The following is an 18,420-nucleotide window of genomic DNA, read 5'->3' on the forward strand; positions in this document are numbered from 1 at the left end:
TTGGTAAAATAGCCAATACACAGCCTGGAGATGTGTTGGGTCATTGTCCTGTTGAAAAACAAATGATTGGACCACTAAGCCCAAACCAGATGGGATGGCGTATCACTGCAGAATGCTGTGGTAGCCATGCTGGTTAGGTGTCCCTTGAATTCTAAGTAAATCACAGACAGTTTCACCAGCAAATCACACCTCACAAAGACACAGTGGTTGGAACCAAAAATCTCACATTTGGACTCCAGACCATTGCTCGTGCTTCTTGGTGTCACGTCCTGACCAGTATAGGGGTTATTTGTTATTGTAGTTTGGTCAGGACGTGGCAGGGGGTATTTGTTTTATGTGGTTCGGGGTGGTGGTTTGTTTAGAAGGGTGTTTGATTTATTATTTCAGGGTTTTGGGTTATGTTCTATGTTTTTGTATTTCTATGTTCTTTCTAGTTTAGTATTTTCTATGTTAGGTAATTGGGTGTTGGACTCTCAATTGGAGGCAGGTGTTTGTAGTTGCCTTTGATTGAGAGTCCTATATATAGGGATGTGTTTTGTTTGTTAATTGTGGGTAGTTGTCTTTAGCACTGCTGTTATGTGTATAGCCTGCTAAACTGTTTCCTGTCGTCGTTTATTGTTTTTCCATGTTTATATTTATTTAATAAATATAATGATGAGCACGCAACCCGCTGCGCCTTGGTCCTCTCTCTCTTACGGCAGCCGTTACACTTGGCCCAAGCAAGTCTCTTCTTCTTATTGGTGTCCTTTAGTAGTAGTTTCTTTGCAGAAATTAGACCATGAAGGCCTGATTCATGCAGTCTCCTCTGAACAGTTGATGTTGAGATGTGTCTGTTACTTGAACTCTGTGAAGCATTTATTTGGGCTGAAATTTCTGAGGCTGTTATCTCTAATGAACTTATGCTCTGCAGCAGAGGTCACTCTGTGTCTTTCATTCCTGTGGCGGTCCTCATGAGAGCCAGTTTCATCATAGCGCTTGATGGTTTTTGTGACTGAACTTGAAGAAACTTTCAATGTTCTTGACATTTTCTGTATTGAGTGACCTTCATGTCTTAAAGTAATGATGTCATTTCTGTTTGTTTATTTGAGCTGTTCTTGCCATAAAATGGACTGGCCTATGGGACTCCCGATCACGACCGGTTGTGATACAGCCCAGGATCGAACCTGGGTCTGTAGTGACGCCTCTACCACTGCGATGCAGTGCCTTAGACCACTGCACCACCCGGGAGGCCCGCGAGTATACTTTTTGGTAGGGTAATTGGTATTACAGAGAATAAATATCTAAACTTTTGGGAGCCATACCCATTCTAAAGAGGTTTATTCAACCTGTAAGATTTATGGGAATATTATTCAATTTAATTAGATCTGCTTTCATATTGTTGAGTAATGGGATAAAGTTATCTTTACGTAACAAAATGTGGAAAAAAGTCAAGGGGTCTGAGTACTTTCCGAATGCACTGTATTTGTTGTTTATTGTTACTTATTAAGCATCCTAAGTATTTGATATGTTTTGTGGTCCACTTAAAGTATTGCAGGAGATTAAGAGTTATTCTTTTTCCTATTGCCATTATTTTGTTTTTTTCCACATACCTTTCAATACTGAGATTTTAGAGTATTCCTGAAATAGTTTTTGCAAGGGGGTCATTACATTTTCAACATTGGTCAGATATACCAGGAGATCATCTGCAAATAAGTTTAGTTTATATTGTTTGCCAATACTGATACCTGTTACTTTGGGTCCTGTCTAATTCTTTTTGCATGGGGTTCAATTGCCAGTGCAAACAGGAGAAGAGAGAATATCCCTGTCTTGTGCCCCTTTCTAAAGCAATTTCATCAGATAATGTATTATTTGTGTATATTTTTGCTTTAGGATATTTATATAATATTTTTATTAAATGAATTATTTTAGCTGGAAAGTTGAAAGCTTTCGAAGTTTTGAATAGAAAAAGCTATTCAAATCTTTACTTGGCTCATCATGCTCTAGCGACTCCTTGTGGTGTGCCGGGCGCCTGCAGGCTGACCTCGGTCATCAGTTGGATGGTGTTTCCTCTGACACATTGGTGCAGCTAGCTTCCAGGTTAAGCGGGCGGATGTTAAGAAGCGCGGTTTGGCAGGTCATGTTTCGGAGGACGCATGGTTCTCGACCTTCACCTCTCCCGAGCCCGTTGGGGAGTTGTAGCGATGAGACAAGATCGAAAAAGTGGGTAAAATACAAAGAAAATGAAGGAAAAGCCCATTCAAGACGGTCCAAAGCCTTTTCAGCATCAACAGCCATTATTGATACATCTATATCAAGTTTTTTAGTATTAAACTGAAACATGTTCTTCTATTTGTTTGTGTCTATTTTTAATAAACCCTGTTTGATTGATATGTATGAAGCCTGGTAATATTTTTGACATTTTATTGCTTATAAGCTTTGTTATTATTTTATTGTCACAATTTATTAAACTTATGGGTCTATAATCAGCAGGGGACTCACCCAGATTTAGCTGGTTTTAATATAAATGAAATAAGTGTTTGATATGTGGAACTCCTTCCGTCTCTCGCTCTGGTCTGTTGTTACAGCAGAGTCCCTAGCAGAGCAGTGCTGGAGACGGGATTTGGGGGGTAGGAAGTTTGGATGATGGAAGGAGAAGTTTTACAGACACACACACACACACCTAGAGCACACACACACTCCCAAACACATACAGTCAGTGGCTGTGGACAGGAGTGGGTGAGAGGGGGAGGCAGGGTGAGGGAGGGGTTAGATGTGGTTGTCAGGCCGGGAGCCAAAGAGGGTTTAGAGGTGTCCTATTATAGCGCACCAGGAGACATCCGCTAGCTAATCCCCTGCCAGTTTACACCTTCACCTGTGAAAAGGCCTCACCTATCTTTGGCCTTCATAATTTCCTCTGCTCACTTTCCTCCATCTATCCCTCGCTCTCTCTCTCTTTGCCTGTCCTTTATTTCCACACGCCTTCTATCTCATCCCTCCCTCCTGCATAGTCCCATTTCCTTCTGTTGGTTTTGACCACTGGTACTTTACCCCACTAGTTAACACAGCCACAAAGTCAGATTCCTCAGCCACAAAGTCAAAATTGGTTACACAAATGTGCTTTTTGGTCTTAATTTAATTTAAGGTTATGGTTAGGCATAAGGTTAGCAGGTGGTTAATGTTAGGGTTAAGGTTAGGGTAAGGTTTCAAATTACATTTTAAGAAGATAAAAGGTACAAATGGGTGGGGTAATGCCATAATTATTACTTTGTGGATGTGTTAACTAGTGACGACACTCCCGCACTCCTCTCCTCCCTCCCTTCTTCTCCCTCCTCCCTCCCTCCTACTGTTCTGTGGTGTTAGCCCGGTGGTGCTCAGTCATTCCCATTGACAGATTACCTTCTTAATGGAATTTAATTATTTAGTTTTTCCTTGTGGCGATTCATCCATGAAAAGAGTGACAGCAGCAGGGGGAAAAGAGAGGAGGAAGAGGAAGGGAGGACTGTGTAGAGGTGTGTGGAATGAAGAGGAAGGGGGGAGGGAGAGAAGGAGGGATGGTCATTTCCTCTGATGGTGCGAGTCTGAATCACTTCTGTTTGGATTTGTTTGGATGTCATTCAGAAAGAGGGAGGGAGGATCTGGGGAAGAGAGAGAAAGAGGGAGTGAGGGATAGAAGAGCGGCAGTGTCACACACACACACACACACACATACACACTGAAGGGACAGCAGAGTGAATGACGATCAGTTTGCAGACAAAAGAGATGTTCTGTAAGTGTGAATGAGTTGTGTGTGTGTTGGGGCTGTGATGGGCTTCCCTCTGACTCAATGGAAAAGCACAGTGCCATTAGTGCGCACACACACACACACACACACACACACACACACACACACACACACACACACACAAACTTCTGTACTGTACTCTCTCTCACTCTCTTTGACTCTCACACACAGAATCTTTCTCTCTCTTCCTTCCCGTTGTCTCTATCTCTTCCCCTGTGTCCCTACCTCTCTTTTCCTCCCTCCCTCCCTCCCTCTCTCTCTTTATCTCTTTCTCTCTTGCTGGGGATTCTAATTAAGCTTGGCTGGTCTTTGATGTTGTCGCCTTGGCAACAGTCACCATGACGAGGCTGGGTCTGCAAAACACCCGCTCTCACTCTCGTTCTCTCTCTCTCTCTCTCTCTCTCTCTCTCTCTTTCATGCACACATACACACACACACTGACTGACATGCAGCATTCACAAATCATTTTACCTACAATACACGAGTGTGCAGAACACAATGACTCCTTGCGACACACACCAACAACATGATGAATGCTCCTTTTGTCTTTTTACCAGTGGCACCAGTTGCATGCTACACTGTCACGCAAACAGAGACATCTAGTCTGAAAGCTGAAAGTGTATTTGTGCTTTCTATCCAGCAGTGATCCACAGCTGGTTGTGTCTGTAAATGCACTGAATGTCATTCTGCTACTAGAGCACAGGGAGTGTCACTAGCCTGGGTGCCTGGGTGACTGTGTCTGCTTTCAACCAGGCCACAGGCTTTAGCTGTCTCACCAAGGTAAGTTGGCTGGAGCAGACACAGACACCTGGGATAGAATATTACCACTACTGAACTCTCTTTTAGTGTCACATTTCAGTTTAACTATCTGTATCATTCCTTCTCTCTCTCTCTCTCTCTCTCTCTCTCTCTCTCCCCCTCCCTCGCTCTCTCTCTCCCCCGCTTTTTGCTCTCTCTTTACACCCCATCCCCCTCTCTCTCTCTTACTCTTTCTCGCTCTCTCTCCTCTCTCTCTTTACCCCCCCCCACTCTCTCTTGCTCTCTCTTTTTCTCTCTGTCTGTCTTTCTATCTCTCGCTCCCTATCCCTTGTTCTTCAGTCTGTTAGTGGTTGTACATTATATCCTGCTACAGTGCAGGCCTGTTGAGGCCCCTCCAGATGAGTTGTGACTTCTGGTTGGTCCTGTACTGTGTTAGTTCTGTTGTTTGACCCTCTCATAGTGTTTGTTGTGTATGATGAGACAAAGTGTGTGGGATAAAAACCTCTCCAGATGAATCATGTGGATACAGTAAGAGCTGCTCTCTCTCTCTCTCTCTGTGCTCAATTCTGACTGTTCCTCTCTGCCCACCAGCATCTGTTCAACCTTTCATTTAAAACAGGGACTTCCCTACCTCGCTCCATCGCTCACTTTCCACCTGTCTGTCTCTCCTCTTTCTCTGTCTCCCTTCTTTTTCTCTCTTTCTCATTCCCCTGCCTTCTCTTTTTCCCTATCTCTAGCTCCTCCCTCTCTCTCCTCCATATCTCTCTCGTATTCTCTCTTCATCCCCCCCCGTCTGTCCGTCCGTCCGTCCGTCTCTTCCTGAATGGGATGGTCTTTACTAAAACCCTGCTCTTAGCTCTTCCTCATAACAACCGCCCCGGCGACAGTATCAACAGTAACCACAGCAATTAAGAAAGCAAACAACATCAACTGAGCAGGAAAAAAACAGCAATTAAAGCATTATGGCTAGAGTGTGTTCATAATGATGCCAGAAATACATCCATAATGATGACTCAAAGTAATGCTGTGACTGGGATAATGGGATCACTTAGGTTCCTGGGGTGTTAGCAGACAGTTAGCAGACAGTTAGCAGACAGTAAGCTGAGAGTCAGCAGACAGTTAGCAGACAGTTAGCAGACAGTAAGCTGAGAGTTAGCAGACAGTTAGCTGACAGTTAGCAGACAGTAAGCTGAGAGTAAGCTGACAGTTAGCAGAAAGTAAGCTGAGAGTTTGCAGACAGTTAGCAGACAGTTAGCCTACAGTTAGCAGACAGTTAGTAGACAATTAGCAGACAGTTACCCTAGAGTTAGCAGACAGTTAGCCTACAGTTAGCAGACAGTTAGTAGACAGTTAGCAGACAGTTGGCTGAGAGTTAGCTGAGTTAGCTGAGAGTTAGCAGACAGTTAGCTGAATCTTAGCAGACATTTAGCTGAGAGTTAGCAGACAGTTAGCAGACATTTAGCTGACAGTTAGCATACAGTTAGCTGAGAGTTAGCCTACAGTTAGCAGACAGTTATCTGAGAGTTTGCAGACAGTTAGCAGACAGTTAGCCTACAGTTAGCAGACAGTTAGTAGACAATTAGCAGACAGTTAGCCTAGAGTTAGCAGACAGTTAGCCTACAGTTAGCAGACAGTTAGTAGACAGTTAGCAGACAGTTAGCCTACAGTTAGCAGACAGTTAGTAGACAGTTAGCAGACAGTTAGCTGACAGTTAGCAGACAGTTCGTTTTATATGAGGGAAAGGGGAACAAAGCAGTCTAAACATCAACAGTGTCACTACATTCTAACAGCTTCCTCTCATCAAATCAATGATAATCCACTGTGATATGCAAAGCCATTATATTGACTACTACAGGCACTAACACTGTAATCATGTACCAAACTACTGATAATGATGATGATGATGATGATGATGATGTCGACGCTCATTACTAAGTAATTAAAAAGTAGTTAAAATGCTACCTCCGCTCTAACCAGCCCTTGTTCTATCTTCCTGTCCCTTGTTCCTCCTTTTCCCTACCACAGCTCTTCGTCATCGACAACGGAGCGGACGACTGGCGCATCGCCATGACGTTGAATCGGGTGTTGCTGATATCGTTGGAGCTACTGGTGTCGGCGGTGCATCCGGTGCCTGGGGACTTTAAGTTCCAGTGGCGGGCACGTCTGGCGTTCTCTTACGCCCCGTCCCAGGCTGAGGCTGACCTGGACATGGTGCTGAGTGTTCCCATGTTCCTCCGCCTCTACCTCATCGCCCGTGTCATGCTGCTGCACAGCAAACTGTTCACTGATGCCTCCTCGCGGAGCATAGGGGCCCTCAATAAGGTGTGTGTGTTCACTGATGCCTCCTCATGGAGCATAGGGGCCCTCAATAAGGTTTGTGTGTTCACTGATGCCTCCTCACGGAGCATAGGGGCCCTAAATAAGGTGTGTGTGTTTACTGATGCCTCCTCACGGAGCATAGGGGCCCTCAATAAGGTGTGTGTTCCCTGATGCCTCCTCACGGAGCATAGGGGCCCTCAATAAGGTGTGTGTGTTCACTGATACCTCCTCATGGAGCATAGGGGCCCTCAATAAGGTGTGTGTGTTCACTGATACCTCCTCACGGAGCATAGGGGCCCTCAATAAGGTGTGTGTATGCCGGGGGCTTTGTTGTTCATTCTTTCTCTTCACTCATTCTGTCTCACTCCTTCCATCTTGCCTTTCTCTCATCCTGTGTCTCTCTCAATCTATTTCTCTCCTCCTGTGTCTCCCTCCATCTCTTTCTCTCCTCCTGTGTCTCTCTCCATTTCTTTCTCTCCTCCTGTGTCTGTCCAATGAAGTATGAATGATTGATTGATTGATGTCTGCCTTGGTGTCTCAGCTTCTCACCTTACCACTAATTCAGACTGAATCCTCCTCTGACAGGTAACTGAGGACAGTAAAGACAGAGACAAAATCCTCCTCTGACAGGTAACCGAGGACAGTAATGACAGAGACTAAATCCTTCTCTGACAGGTAACTGAGGACAGTAATGACGGCGACTAAATCCTCCTCTGACAGGTAACCGAGGACAGTAAAGACAGAGACTAAATCCTCCTCTGTCAGGTAACTGAGGACAGTAATGACAGAGGCTAAATCCTCCTCTGTCAGGTAACTGAGGACAGTAATGACAGAGACTAAATCCTCCTCTGTCAGGTAACTGAGGACAGTAATGACAGAGACTAAATCCTCCTCTGTCAGGTAACTGAGGACAGTAAAGACAGATATGCAGCAGGAATAATAAGGCAGAAGGGTGCTTCCTTATTCCCTACGTAGTGCACTACTTGTATCCAATGCCCATAGCGAATAGGGTGCCATTTGGGACGCAACCTATGAGAATGAGATGCGGGGAAATTATTGAGAGAATTGGCAAATGAGAGTGAGAGAGTGAGTAGTGGGTATTACATGAGTGAGGTCAATAGTAAAGTGATAAAAGAAAGGGAGATATGATAGAGGGAATAGTACAATGAGACTGAGAAAAGGAGATGTAGAACTAATAGAAAGAGACAGACAGAGAGAGAGAGTGAGAGGGAGAGAGGGAGAGGGTGAGTGAAAGAGAGAGAGAGAGTGTGTGAGAGAGGGAGAGAGGGAGAGAGTGAGTGAGAGAGAGTGTGTGAGAGAGGGAGAGAGAGAGAGAGAGTGAGAGAGGGAGAGTGAGTGTGTGAGAGAGGGAGAGAGAGAGAGAGTGTATGAGAGAGGGAGAGAGTGAGTGAGAGAGAGTGTGTGTGAGAGAGTGAGTGAGTGAGAGAGAGAGAGAGAGAGAGAGAGAGAGAGAGAGAGTGATAGAGTGAGTGTGTGACAGTGTATTAGATGAGTAATGTGTTAGATAGTGAATTGGGTTGTAATATGTCCTTCAGGATATGGCTGAATGAGATGTAATGAGGGGAGCTGCTGTATGTGGAGCTCCTGGTGTTCTACTTGATTAACCCTCGTTGATCAGCTCTTAACACTTCAAAGGTTGAACTAACTACTGCTGAATGGACAGTTAATATGACCTGTTCCATTTATTACTATCAATATGACCTGACATGATTAAAACATGATTAATCAAGACCATGGAGGATGGAATCCCAACGTGAGAGTTTTCACATAAATCATGTGTTGTCAACAAGGGCTTTGAGATAATATTATATGTAGTAATACAGGTTCAAAAGGCCACAGGCTCCATTCCAGGAAGGCCGTCCCATTCAGTTGGTGTTTGAAGGTGCACTTTAACACAGTTTATGTATGTTTGTGTGTACAGATTTTATACAGTTGAAGTCGGAAGTTTACATACACTTAGGTTGGAGTCATTAAAACTCGTTTTTCAACCTCTCTACAAATTTCTTGTTTCTTGTTTCTTGGCAAGTCGGTTAGGACATCTACTTTGTGCATGACACAAGTAATTTTTACAACAATTGTTTACAGACAGATTATTTCACTTATAATTCACTGTATCACAATTCCAGTGGGGCAGAAGTTTACATACATTAAGTTGACTGTGCCTTTAAACATCTTGGAAAATTCCAGAAAATGTCATCATGGCTTTAGAAGCTTCTAATAGTATAATTGACATCATTTGAGTCAATTGGAGGTGTACCTGTGGATGTATTTCAAGGCCTACCTTCAAACTCAGTGTCTCTTTGCTTGACCATGGGAAAATCAAAAGAAATCAGCCAAGACCTCAGAAAATAAATTGTAGACCTCCACAAGTCTGGTTCATCCTTGGGAACAATTTCCAAACGCCTGAAGGTACCGCGTTCATCTGTACAAACTATGGCACGCAAGTATAAACATCATGGGACCACGCAGCCGTCATACCGCTCAGGAAGGAGACGCATTCTGTCTCCTAGAGATGAACGTACTTTGGTGTGAAAAGTGCAAATCAATCCCAGAATCAGCAAAGGACGTTGTGAAGATGCTGGAGGAAACAGGTGCAAAATTATCTATATCCACAGTAAAACGAGTCCTTTGTTGACATAACCTGAAAGGCCGCTAAGCAAGGAAGAAGCCACTGCTCCAAAACCGCCATAAAAAAGCCAGACTACGGTTTGCAACTGCACATGGGGACAAAGATCGTATCTTTTGGAGAAATGTCCTCTGGTCTGATGAAACAAAAATATAACTGTTTGGCCATAATGGCCATCGTTATGTTTGGAGGAAAAAGGGGGATGCTTGCAAGCTCAAGAACACCATCCCAACCGTGAAGCACAGGGGTGGCAGCATCATGTTGTGGGGGTGATTTGCTGCAGGAGGGACTGGTGCACTTCACAAAATAGATGGCATCATGAGGTAGGAAAATGATGTGGATATATTGAAGCAACATCTCAAGACAGCAGTCAGGAAGTTAAAGCTTGGTCGCAAATGGGTCTTCCAAATGGACAATGACCCCAAGCATACTTCCAAAGTTGTGGCAAAATGACTTAAGGACAACAAAGTCAAGGTATTGGAGTGGCCATCACAAAGCCCTGACCTCAAACCTATAGAAAATGTGTTGGCAGAACTGAAAAAGCGTGTGCGAGCAAGGAGGCCTACAAACTTGACTCAGTTACACCAGCTCTGTCAGGAGGAATGGGCCAAAATTCACCCAACTTATTGTGGGAAACTTGTGGAAGGCTACCTGAAACTATTGACCCAAGTTAAACAATTTAAAGGCAATGCTACCAAGTACTAATTGAGTTTATGTAAACTTCTGACCCACTGGGAATGTGATGAAAGAAATAAAAGCTGAAATAAATCATTTTCTCTGCTATTATTCTGACATTTCACATTCTTAAAATAAAGTGGTGATCCTAACTGACCTAAGACGGAATTTTTACTAGGATTAAATGTCAGGAATTACGAAAAACTGAGTTTAAATGTATTTGGCTAAGGTGTATGTAAACTTCTGATTTCAACTGTACGTTATATACGTTATCAATGACATTTAACACTGTGTATGTGTGCGTGTGTTATGTGCGTGTGTGCGCTACATCTGCGTGTGTGCTTGCATGGATGTGTGTGTGCTTTGCAGGTGCACTTTAACACAAGGTTTGTGATGAAGACTCTGATGACCATCTGTCCAGGCACTGTTCTCCTGGTCTTCAGCATCTCACTGTGGATCATCGCTGCCTGGACCGTACGAGTGTGTGAGAGGTACGTGTGAGAGAGGACTAGTGGAGTTTTGTCTCTCTCTTTCTCTCTCTCTCTTTCACTCTTTCCCTTTCTCTCTCTCTCTCTCTCTCTGTCTCATTCTTTCCCTTTCTCTCTCTCTCTCTCTCTCTCTCTCTATCTCTCCCCAGGTATCTTAATGCCCAGGATGTGACCAGTAACTTCCTGTCTCTCTCTCCCTAGGTATCATGATGCCCAGGATGTGACCAGTAACTTCCTGTCTCTCTCTCCCCAGGTATCATGATGCCCAGGATGTGACCAGTAACTTCCTGTCTCTCTCTCCCTAGGTATCATGATGCCCAGGATGTGACCAGTAACTTCCTGTCTCTCTCTCCCTAGGTATCATGATGCCCAGGATGTGACCAGTAACTTCCTGTCTCTCTCTCCCTAGGTATCATGATGCCCAGGATGTGACCAGTAACTTCCTGTCTCTCTCTCCCTAGGTATCATGATGCCCAGGATGTGACCAGTAACTTCCTGTCTCTCTCTCCCTAGGTATCATGATGCCCAGGATGTGACCAGTAACTTCCTATCTCTCTCTCCAGGTATCATAATGCCCAGGATGTGACCAGTAACTTCCTGTCTCTCTCTCCCCAGGTATCATGATGCCCAGGATATGACCAATAACTTCCTGTCTCTCTCTCCCTAGATATCATGATGCCCAGGATGTGACCAGTAACTTCCTGTCTCTCTCTCCCCAGGTATCATGATGCCCAGGATATGACCAGTAACTTCCTGTCTCTCTCTCCCCAGGTATCATGATGCCCAGGATGTGACCAGTAACTTCCTGGGGGCGATGTGGCTCATCTCTATCACCTTCCTGTCTATTGGCTACGGAGACATGGTGCCTCACACGTACTGTGGCAAAGGAGTCTGTTTACTAACCGGCATCATGGTACCACCATGTTTATGGTTGTGTGTGTGTGTGTATTTTGTGTGTGTATCAATGTCACCCCTTTCTCTTTCTTTCTGAGATTCTTTCTTATTGTCCACCTCCCTCCTTCTCTTTCTCTTTGTCCTCCTACCTCCTGTCCTCTCTTTCTCTCTGTCCTCCTATCTCCTATCCTCTCTTTCTCTCTGTCCTCCTCCTTCCCTCTCTTTATCTCTGTCCTAGTCCCTCCCTCTCTCTCTGTCCTCCTACCTCCTGTCCTCTCTTTCTCTCTGTCCTCCTATCTCCTATCCTCTCTTTCTCTCTGTCCTCCTCCTTCCCTCTCTTTATCTCTGTCCTAGTCCCTCCCTCTCTCTCTGTCCTCCTACCTCCTGTCCTCTCTTTCTCTCTGTCCTCCTATCTCCTATCCTCTCTTTCTCTCTGTCCTCCTCCTTCCCTCTCTTTATCTCTGTCCTAGTCCCTCCCTCTCTCTCTGTCCTCATATCGCCTGTCCTCTCTCGGTCACTAGGCCCAGGATTAGGGGGCTTTCTGTCATTTATGTTGTCTGTTTATCCCCCTGTATTAGCCTGCATCTGTGCTCTGAGTCTAATGGACTGTGTGTGTGTGTGTGTGTGTGTGTGTGTGTGTGTGTGTGTGTGTGTGTGTGTGTGTGTGTGTGTGTGTGTGTGTGTGTGTGTGTGTGTGTGTGTGTGTGTGTGACTCTGTTCTTTCTCTCTCTCTCTGTCTCTCTCTCTCTTGCTCTCTCTCTCGCTCTCTCCCTTTCTCTCTCCTCAGACTATGGGTTTATTTTGGTCTGTTGTCTGTCTGTTAGTGTCAGTATTGATGCCTGTGGCTCTTTCTCTCCCTCCTTCTCTCTCCCTCTCTCCTTCTCTCTCCCTCTCTCCCACTACCCATCTCTCTCTTTTCTTTCTCTGTTTTTGTTTGTGTTTATTTCAGTCAGGTGCTCTCTGTCTCTTCCTCGCTCTTTCTTTCTCCCTCTCTCCCTCTACCCATCTCTCTCTTTTACTCTCTTTGTCTTTTGTCTTCTCTCTCTTTTTCTGCTGTTTCTCCATCTCCCTCTCTCTCTCTCCATTCATTAATTCATTAATTCAGTGCTTTTCTCCTTCTCTCCTTGTCCCTTTATTCTCTCAGCCTCTTTCTCTGTATCTGTGTCACCCTGTCTGTTCCTGCTCACACTAACATACGCCCACACCTTCACTTACAAAGCCAGATATACACACACACACACACACACACACACACACACACACACACACACACACACACACACACACACACACACACACACGGGGGTGGACACAGATACTCCCATACCCGCTGTTACTGACTGCATCCTACACACACCACTATCACAGAGCTTGACATACACTCTCACTATGACTCCAGAAACATCCCACACAACACACACTCACTCACTAAAACACACACACACACACACGTACACACAAAAACACACAAAACACACAGACGTATGCAAGATCATGCACATAAACATAAACACACACAAATGCGCACACAGACATGCACACACACATAAAGAGTTATATAGACACACACACACACACACACACATAAAGAGTTATATAGACACACACACACATAAAGAGTTATATAGACACACACACACACACATAAAGAGTTATATAGACACACACACATAAAGAGTTATATAGACACACACACATAAAGAGTTATATAGACACACACATAAATAGTTATATAGACACACACATAGAGTTATATAGACACACACACATAAAGAGTTATATAGACACACACACACACATATAAAGAGTTATATAGACACACACACATAAAGAGTTATATAGACACACACACATAAAGAGTTATATAGACACACACACACATAAAGAGTTATATAGACACACACATAAAGAGTTATATAGACACACACACATAAAGAGTTATATAGACACACATAAAGAGTTATATAGACACACACATAGAGTTATATAGACACACACACATAAAGAGTTATATAGACACACACACACACACATAAAGAGTTATATAGACACACACACATAAAGAGTTATATAGACACACACACATAAAGAGTTATATAGACACACACACACATAAAGAGTTATATAGACACACACATAAAGAGTTATATAGACACACACATAAAGAGTTATATAGACACACACATAAAGAGTTATATAGACACACACACATAAAGAGTTATATAGACACACACACACATAAAGAGTTATATAGACACACACATAAAGAGTTATATAGACACACACATAAAGAGTTATATAGACACACACATAAAGAGTTATATAGACACACACACATAAAGAGTTATATAGACACACACATAAAGAGTTATATAGACACACACACACATAAAGAGTTATATAGACACACACATAAAGAGTTATATAGACACACTCAGGGGGTCTGTGCCCTCTGTCTTTGAGAGGTTTTTATTTTTTTTCACCAGAAGAGGGGGATGGATGGAGAAAGCTAGAGAGAAAGATAGAGAGGAACAGAAAGAACAAGGAGGATGAGAGGAGGATGAGCAGAGAAGGGAAAGAGAGGGGAAAGAGGAGGTGAGTGGTTAGAGACAGATGGAGAGATAGAGAGAGGATAAGAGGTGAGAGAGAGAGAGAGAGAGAGAGAGAGAGAGAGAGGATAAGAGGTGAGAGAGAGAGAGAGAGAGAGAGAGAGAGAGAGAGAGAGAGAGGATAAGAGGTTGAAGAGAGAGAAAGACAGTGAGTACAGGATGTGATTTGTCCCTGGTTGAAAGTAATTGTAATTTTTATTTATTTTAATATTTTTATTTCACCTTTATTTAACCAGGTAGGCTAGTTGAGAAAAAGTTCTCATTTGCAACTGCGACCTGGCCAAGAAAAAGCAAAGCAGTTCGACACATACAACAACACAGAGTTACACATGAAATAAACAAACATACAATCAATAATACAGAGCTGAGATAAGGCGGGGCTTTACCTAGCAGAGACTTGTAGATGACCTGGAGCCAGTGGGTTTGGCGACGAGTATGAAGCGAGGGCCAGCCAACGAGAGCATACAGGTCGCGGTGGTGGGTAGTATATGGGGCTTTGGTGACAAAACGGATGGCACTGTGATAGACTGCATCCAATTTGTTGAGTAGAGTGTTGGAGGCTATTTTGTAAATGACATCGCCGAAGTCGAGGATCGGTAGGATGGTCAGTGTTACAAAGGTATGTTTGGCAGCATGAGTGAAGGATGCTTTGTTGCGAAATAGGAAGCCAATTCTAAATTTAATTTTGGATTGGAGATGTTTAATGTGAGTCTGGAAGAAGAGTTTACAGTCTAACCAGACACCTAGGTATTTGTAGTTGTACACATATTCTGTCAGAACCGTCCAGAGTAGTGATGCTGGACGGGCGGGCAGGTGCGGGCAGTGATCGGTTGAAGAGCATGCATTTAGTTTTACTTGCATTTAAGAGCAGTTGGAGGCCACGGAAGGAGAGTTGTATGGCATTGAAGCTCATCTGGAGGTTAGTTAACACAGTGTCCAAAGAAGGGCCAGAGGTATACAGAATGGTGTCGTCTGCGTAGAGGTAGATCAGAGAATCACCAGCAGGGAGAGCGACTTCATTGATGTATACAGAGAAGAGAGTCGGCCCGAGAATTGAACCCTGTGGCACCCCCATAGAGACTGCCAGAGGTCCGGAGAACAGGCCCTCCGATTTGACATACTGAACTCTATCGGAGAAGTAGTTGGTGAACCAAGTGAGGCAATCATTTGAGAAACCAAGGCTGTTGGGTCTGCCAATAAGAATGTTGTGATTGACAGAGTCGAAAGCCTTGGACAGGTCGATGAATACAGCTACACAGTAATGTCTCTTATCGATGGCGGTAATGATATCGTTTAGGACCTTGAGCGTGGCTGAGGTGCACCCATGACCAGCTCTGAAACCAGATTGCATTGCGGAGAAGGTACAGTGAGATTCAAAATGGCCGGTAATCTGTTTGTTAACTTGGCTTTCAAAGACCTTAGAAAGGCAGGGTAGGATAGATACAGGTCTCTAGCAGTTTGGGTCTAGAGTGTCTCCCCCTTTGAAGAGGGGGATGACTGCGGCAGTTTTCCAATCTATGGGAATCTCAGACGATACGAAAGAGAGATTGAACATGCTAGTAATAGGGGTTGCAATAATTTCGGCAGATCATTTTACAAAGAGAGGGTCCAGATTGTCTAGCCCGGCTGATTTGTAGGGGTCCAGATTTTGCAGCTCTTTCAGAACATCAGCTATCTGGATTTGGGTGAAGGAGAAGTGGGGGAGGTTTGGGCGAGTTGCTGTGGGGAGCGCAGGGCTGTTGACCGGGGTAGGGGTAGCCAGGTGGAAAGCATGGCCAGCCGTAGAATAATGCTTATTGAAATTCTCAATTATTGTGGATTTATCGGTAGTGACAGTGTTTCCTAGCCTCAGTGCAGTGGGCAGCTGGGAGGAGGTGCTCTTGTTCTCCATGGACTTTACAGTGTCCCAGAACTTTTTTGAGTTTGTCCTACAGGATGCAAATTTCTGCTTGAAAAAGCAAGCCTTAGCCTTCCTAACTGCCTGTGTATATTGGTTCCTAACTTCCCTGAAAAGTTGCATATCACGGGGGCTATTCGATGCTATTGCAGAATGCCACAGGATGTTTTTGTGCTGGTCAAGGGCAGACAGGTCAGGAGTGAACCAAGGGCTATATCTATTCATGGTTCTACATTTCTTTAATGGGGCATGCTTATTTAAGATGGTGTGGAAGGCACTTTTAAAGAATAACCAGTCATCCTCTACTGACGGGATGAGGTCAATCTCCTTCCAGGATATCCGGGCCAGGTCGATTAGAAAGGCCTGCTCGCTGAAGTGTTTTAGGGAGTGTTTGACAGTGATGAGGGGTGGTCGTTTGACCGCAGACCCATTACGGATGCAGGCAATGAGGCAGTGATCGCTGAGATCCTGATTGAAGACAGCAGAGGTGTATTTGGAGGGCAAGTTGGAGGGCAAGTTGGTCAGGATGACATCTATGAGGGTGCCTGTGTTTACGGATTTGGAGTTGTACCTGGTAGGTTCCTTGATAATTTGTGTGAGATTGAGGGCATCAAGCTTAGATTGTAGGATGGCCGGGGTGTTAAGCATGTCCCAGTTTAGGTCACCTAGCCGCACGAGCTCAGAAGAGAGACGGGGGGGTCAGTGTGCGTGCATGTGGGTGCGTGTGGAAGTTAAAAAGAGGGGAGTAGAATGGGGGAATTTGTTAATGTATGCCAAATTAGATTACAAAAACACTTCAAGGCTTTTCATTTTCTCATGTTCATATGGCTGTTGCTGTGTGTACATGCATAGGTTTCCCGTGTGGCTCAGTTGGTAGAGCATGGTGTTTGCAATGCCAGGGTTGTGGGTTCGATTCCCACGGGGGACCAGTACAGGGGGAAAAAATGTATGAAATGTATGCATTCACTACTGTAAGTTGCTCTGGATAAGAGCGTCTGCTAAATGACTAAAATGAATGTGACTGTGTACGTGTGAGTGCGTGTCCTGACACAGTTTTATTACAAAGATTTGTCTGCTGTCCCTGGATGTGTTTATTATACAGAAAGAGAGAGAGGGGGGAGAGAGGGAGTGAGAGAGAGACAGGAGGGAGAGACAGAGAGAGACAGAGAGACAGAGGGGGGGAGAAAGAGAGAGCGATAGAGAGAGCTGTGTGTTAATGTTTTATGACCTAGAGGACAGATGGGGGATTCCCTGTTTATGACAGATATTTAGTTTGAAATCAGTGTTACTTTGTAAACCCACTCATACACAGACAGACATACACACACACACACACACACACACACACACACACACACACACACACACACACACACACACACACACACACACACACACACACACACACACACACACACACACACACATAAAAACATTGCGAGGCTTTCACTATATTTTATTTATATTTTACAAATAGAGTGTACGGAGAGTAAAGATGTGGTCACTGGCTTTTTGTCTTTTATGTTTTAGATGTGCTCGCTAAAATTATTTTCAGCAAAAGTGTCTTGTTTTTTCAAGAGTATGCATTAAAGTCTAGTCCATTAGCAACAGGTTTATCAACATTCAGTATGCATGCACACCCGCACACACATATTTTGATTAAACATTGTTAATCCTAATTAATTTCTTATCAGGAGTTATGGCGACCTCATTAATACCTACTTCCTCCCTCCATCTCCCTCTCCTCCTCTCTCACCAGCACATTCCTGTTCCCTCTCTTTCTCCTCCCTCCATCTCCCTCTCCTCCTCTCTCACCAGCACATTCCTGTTCCCTCTCTTTCTCCTCCCTCCATCTCCCTCTCCTCCTCTCTCACCAGCACATTCCTGTTCCCTCTCTTTCTCCATCTCCCTCTCCTCCTCTCTCACCAGCACATTCCTGTTCCCTCTCTTTCTCCTCCCTCTCTATCTCCCTCTCCTCCTCTCTCACCAGCACATTCCTGTTCCCTCTCTTTCTCCTCCCTCTCTATCTCCCTCTCCTCCTCTCTCACCAGCACATTCCTGTTCCCTCTCTTTCTCCTCCCTCTCTATCTCCCTCTCTTTCTCCCTCTTCAGAAACATGTTTTCACCTTCTCTACCGTACAAAACAGTATTTAAAATGAAACTTAATTTACTTCCTGTCCTTTCTCTCTCTATCTCTTTCCGTCTCACTCTCCAAGGGATGTCTGTGAGACTCCATTCAAGCCACAGTTCTCCTTAAAATCAAAGTTTGTCAGACATTTTCCTAACGTCAGATGTTTTGTAGTTTTCTAAAGTAGTATTCCACATTCTATCTGTAGTTTAGACCCTGCTATCTGCATTCGTTAGGAGGAATC

At 44.2% G+C, this 18,420-nt stretch overlaps 1 protein-coding gene across 1 annotated transcript in view; it reads left to right on the top strand.

The window, feature by feature from the left end:
• Window positions 1-18,420, top strand: part of LOC106605884 (small conductance calcium-activated potassium channel protein 2) — a 128,870-nt gene that overhangs the window by 41,258 nt on the left and 69,192 nt on the right. The window contains exons 4-6 of the mRNA XM_045698956.1: window positions 6,545-6,841; window positions 10,530-10,651; window positions 11,420-11,561. Coding sequence (XP_045554912.1) covers window positions 6,545-6,841; window positions 10,530-10,651; window positions 11,420-11,561 — 561 coding nt within the window. The remainder of the gene's footprint in view (window positions 1-6,544; window positions 6,842-10,529; window positions 10,652-11,419; window positions 11,562-18,420) is intronic.

Source organism: Salmo salar, chromosome ssa02, assembly GCF_905237065.1.
Source record: "Salmo salar chromosome ssa02, Ssal_v3.1, whole genome shotgun sequence".
Lineage (NCBI taxonomy): Eukaryota > Metazoa > Chordata > Actinopteri > Salmoniformes > Salmonidae > Salmo > Salmo salar.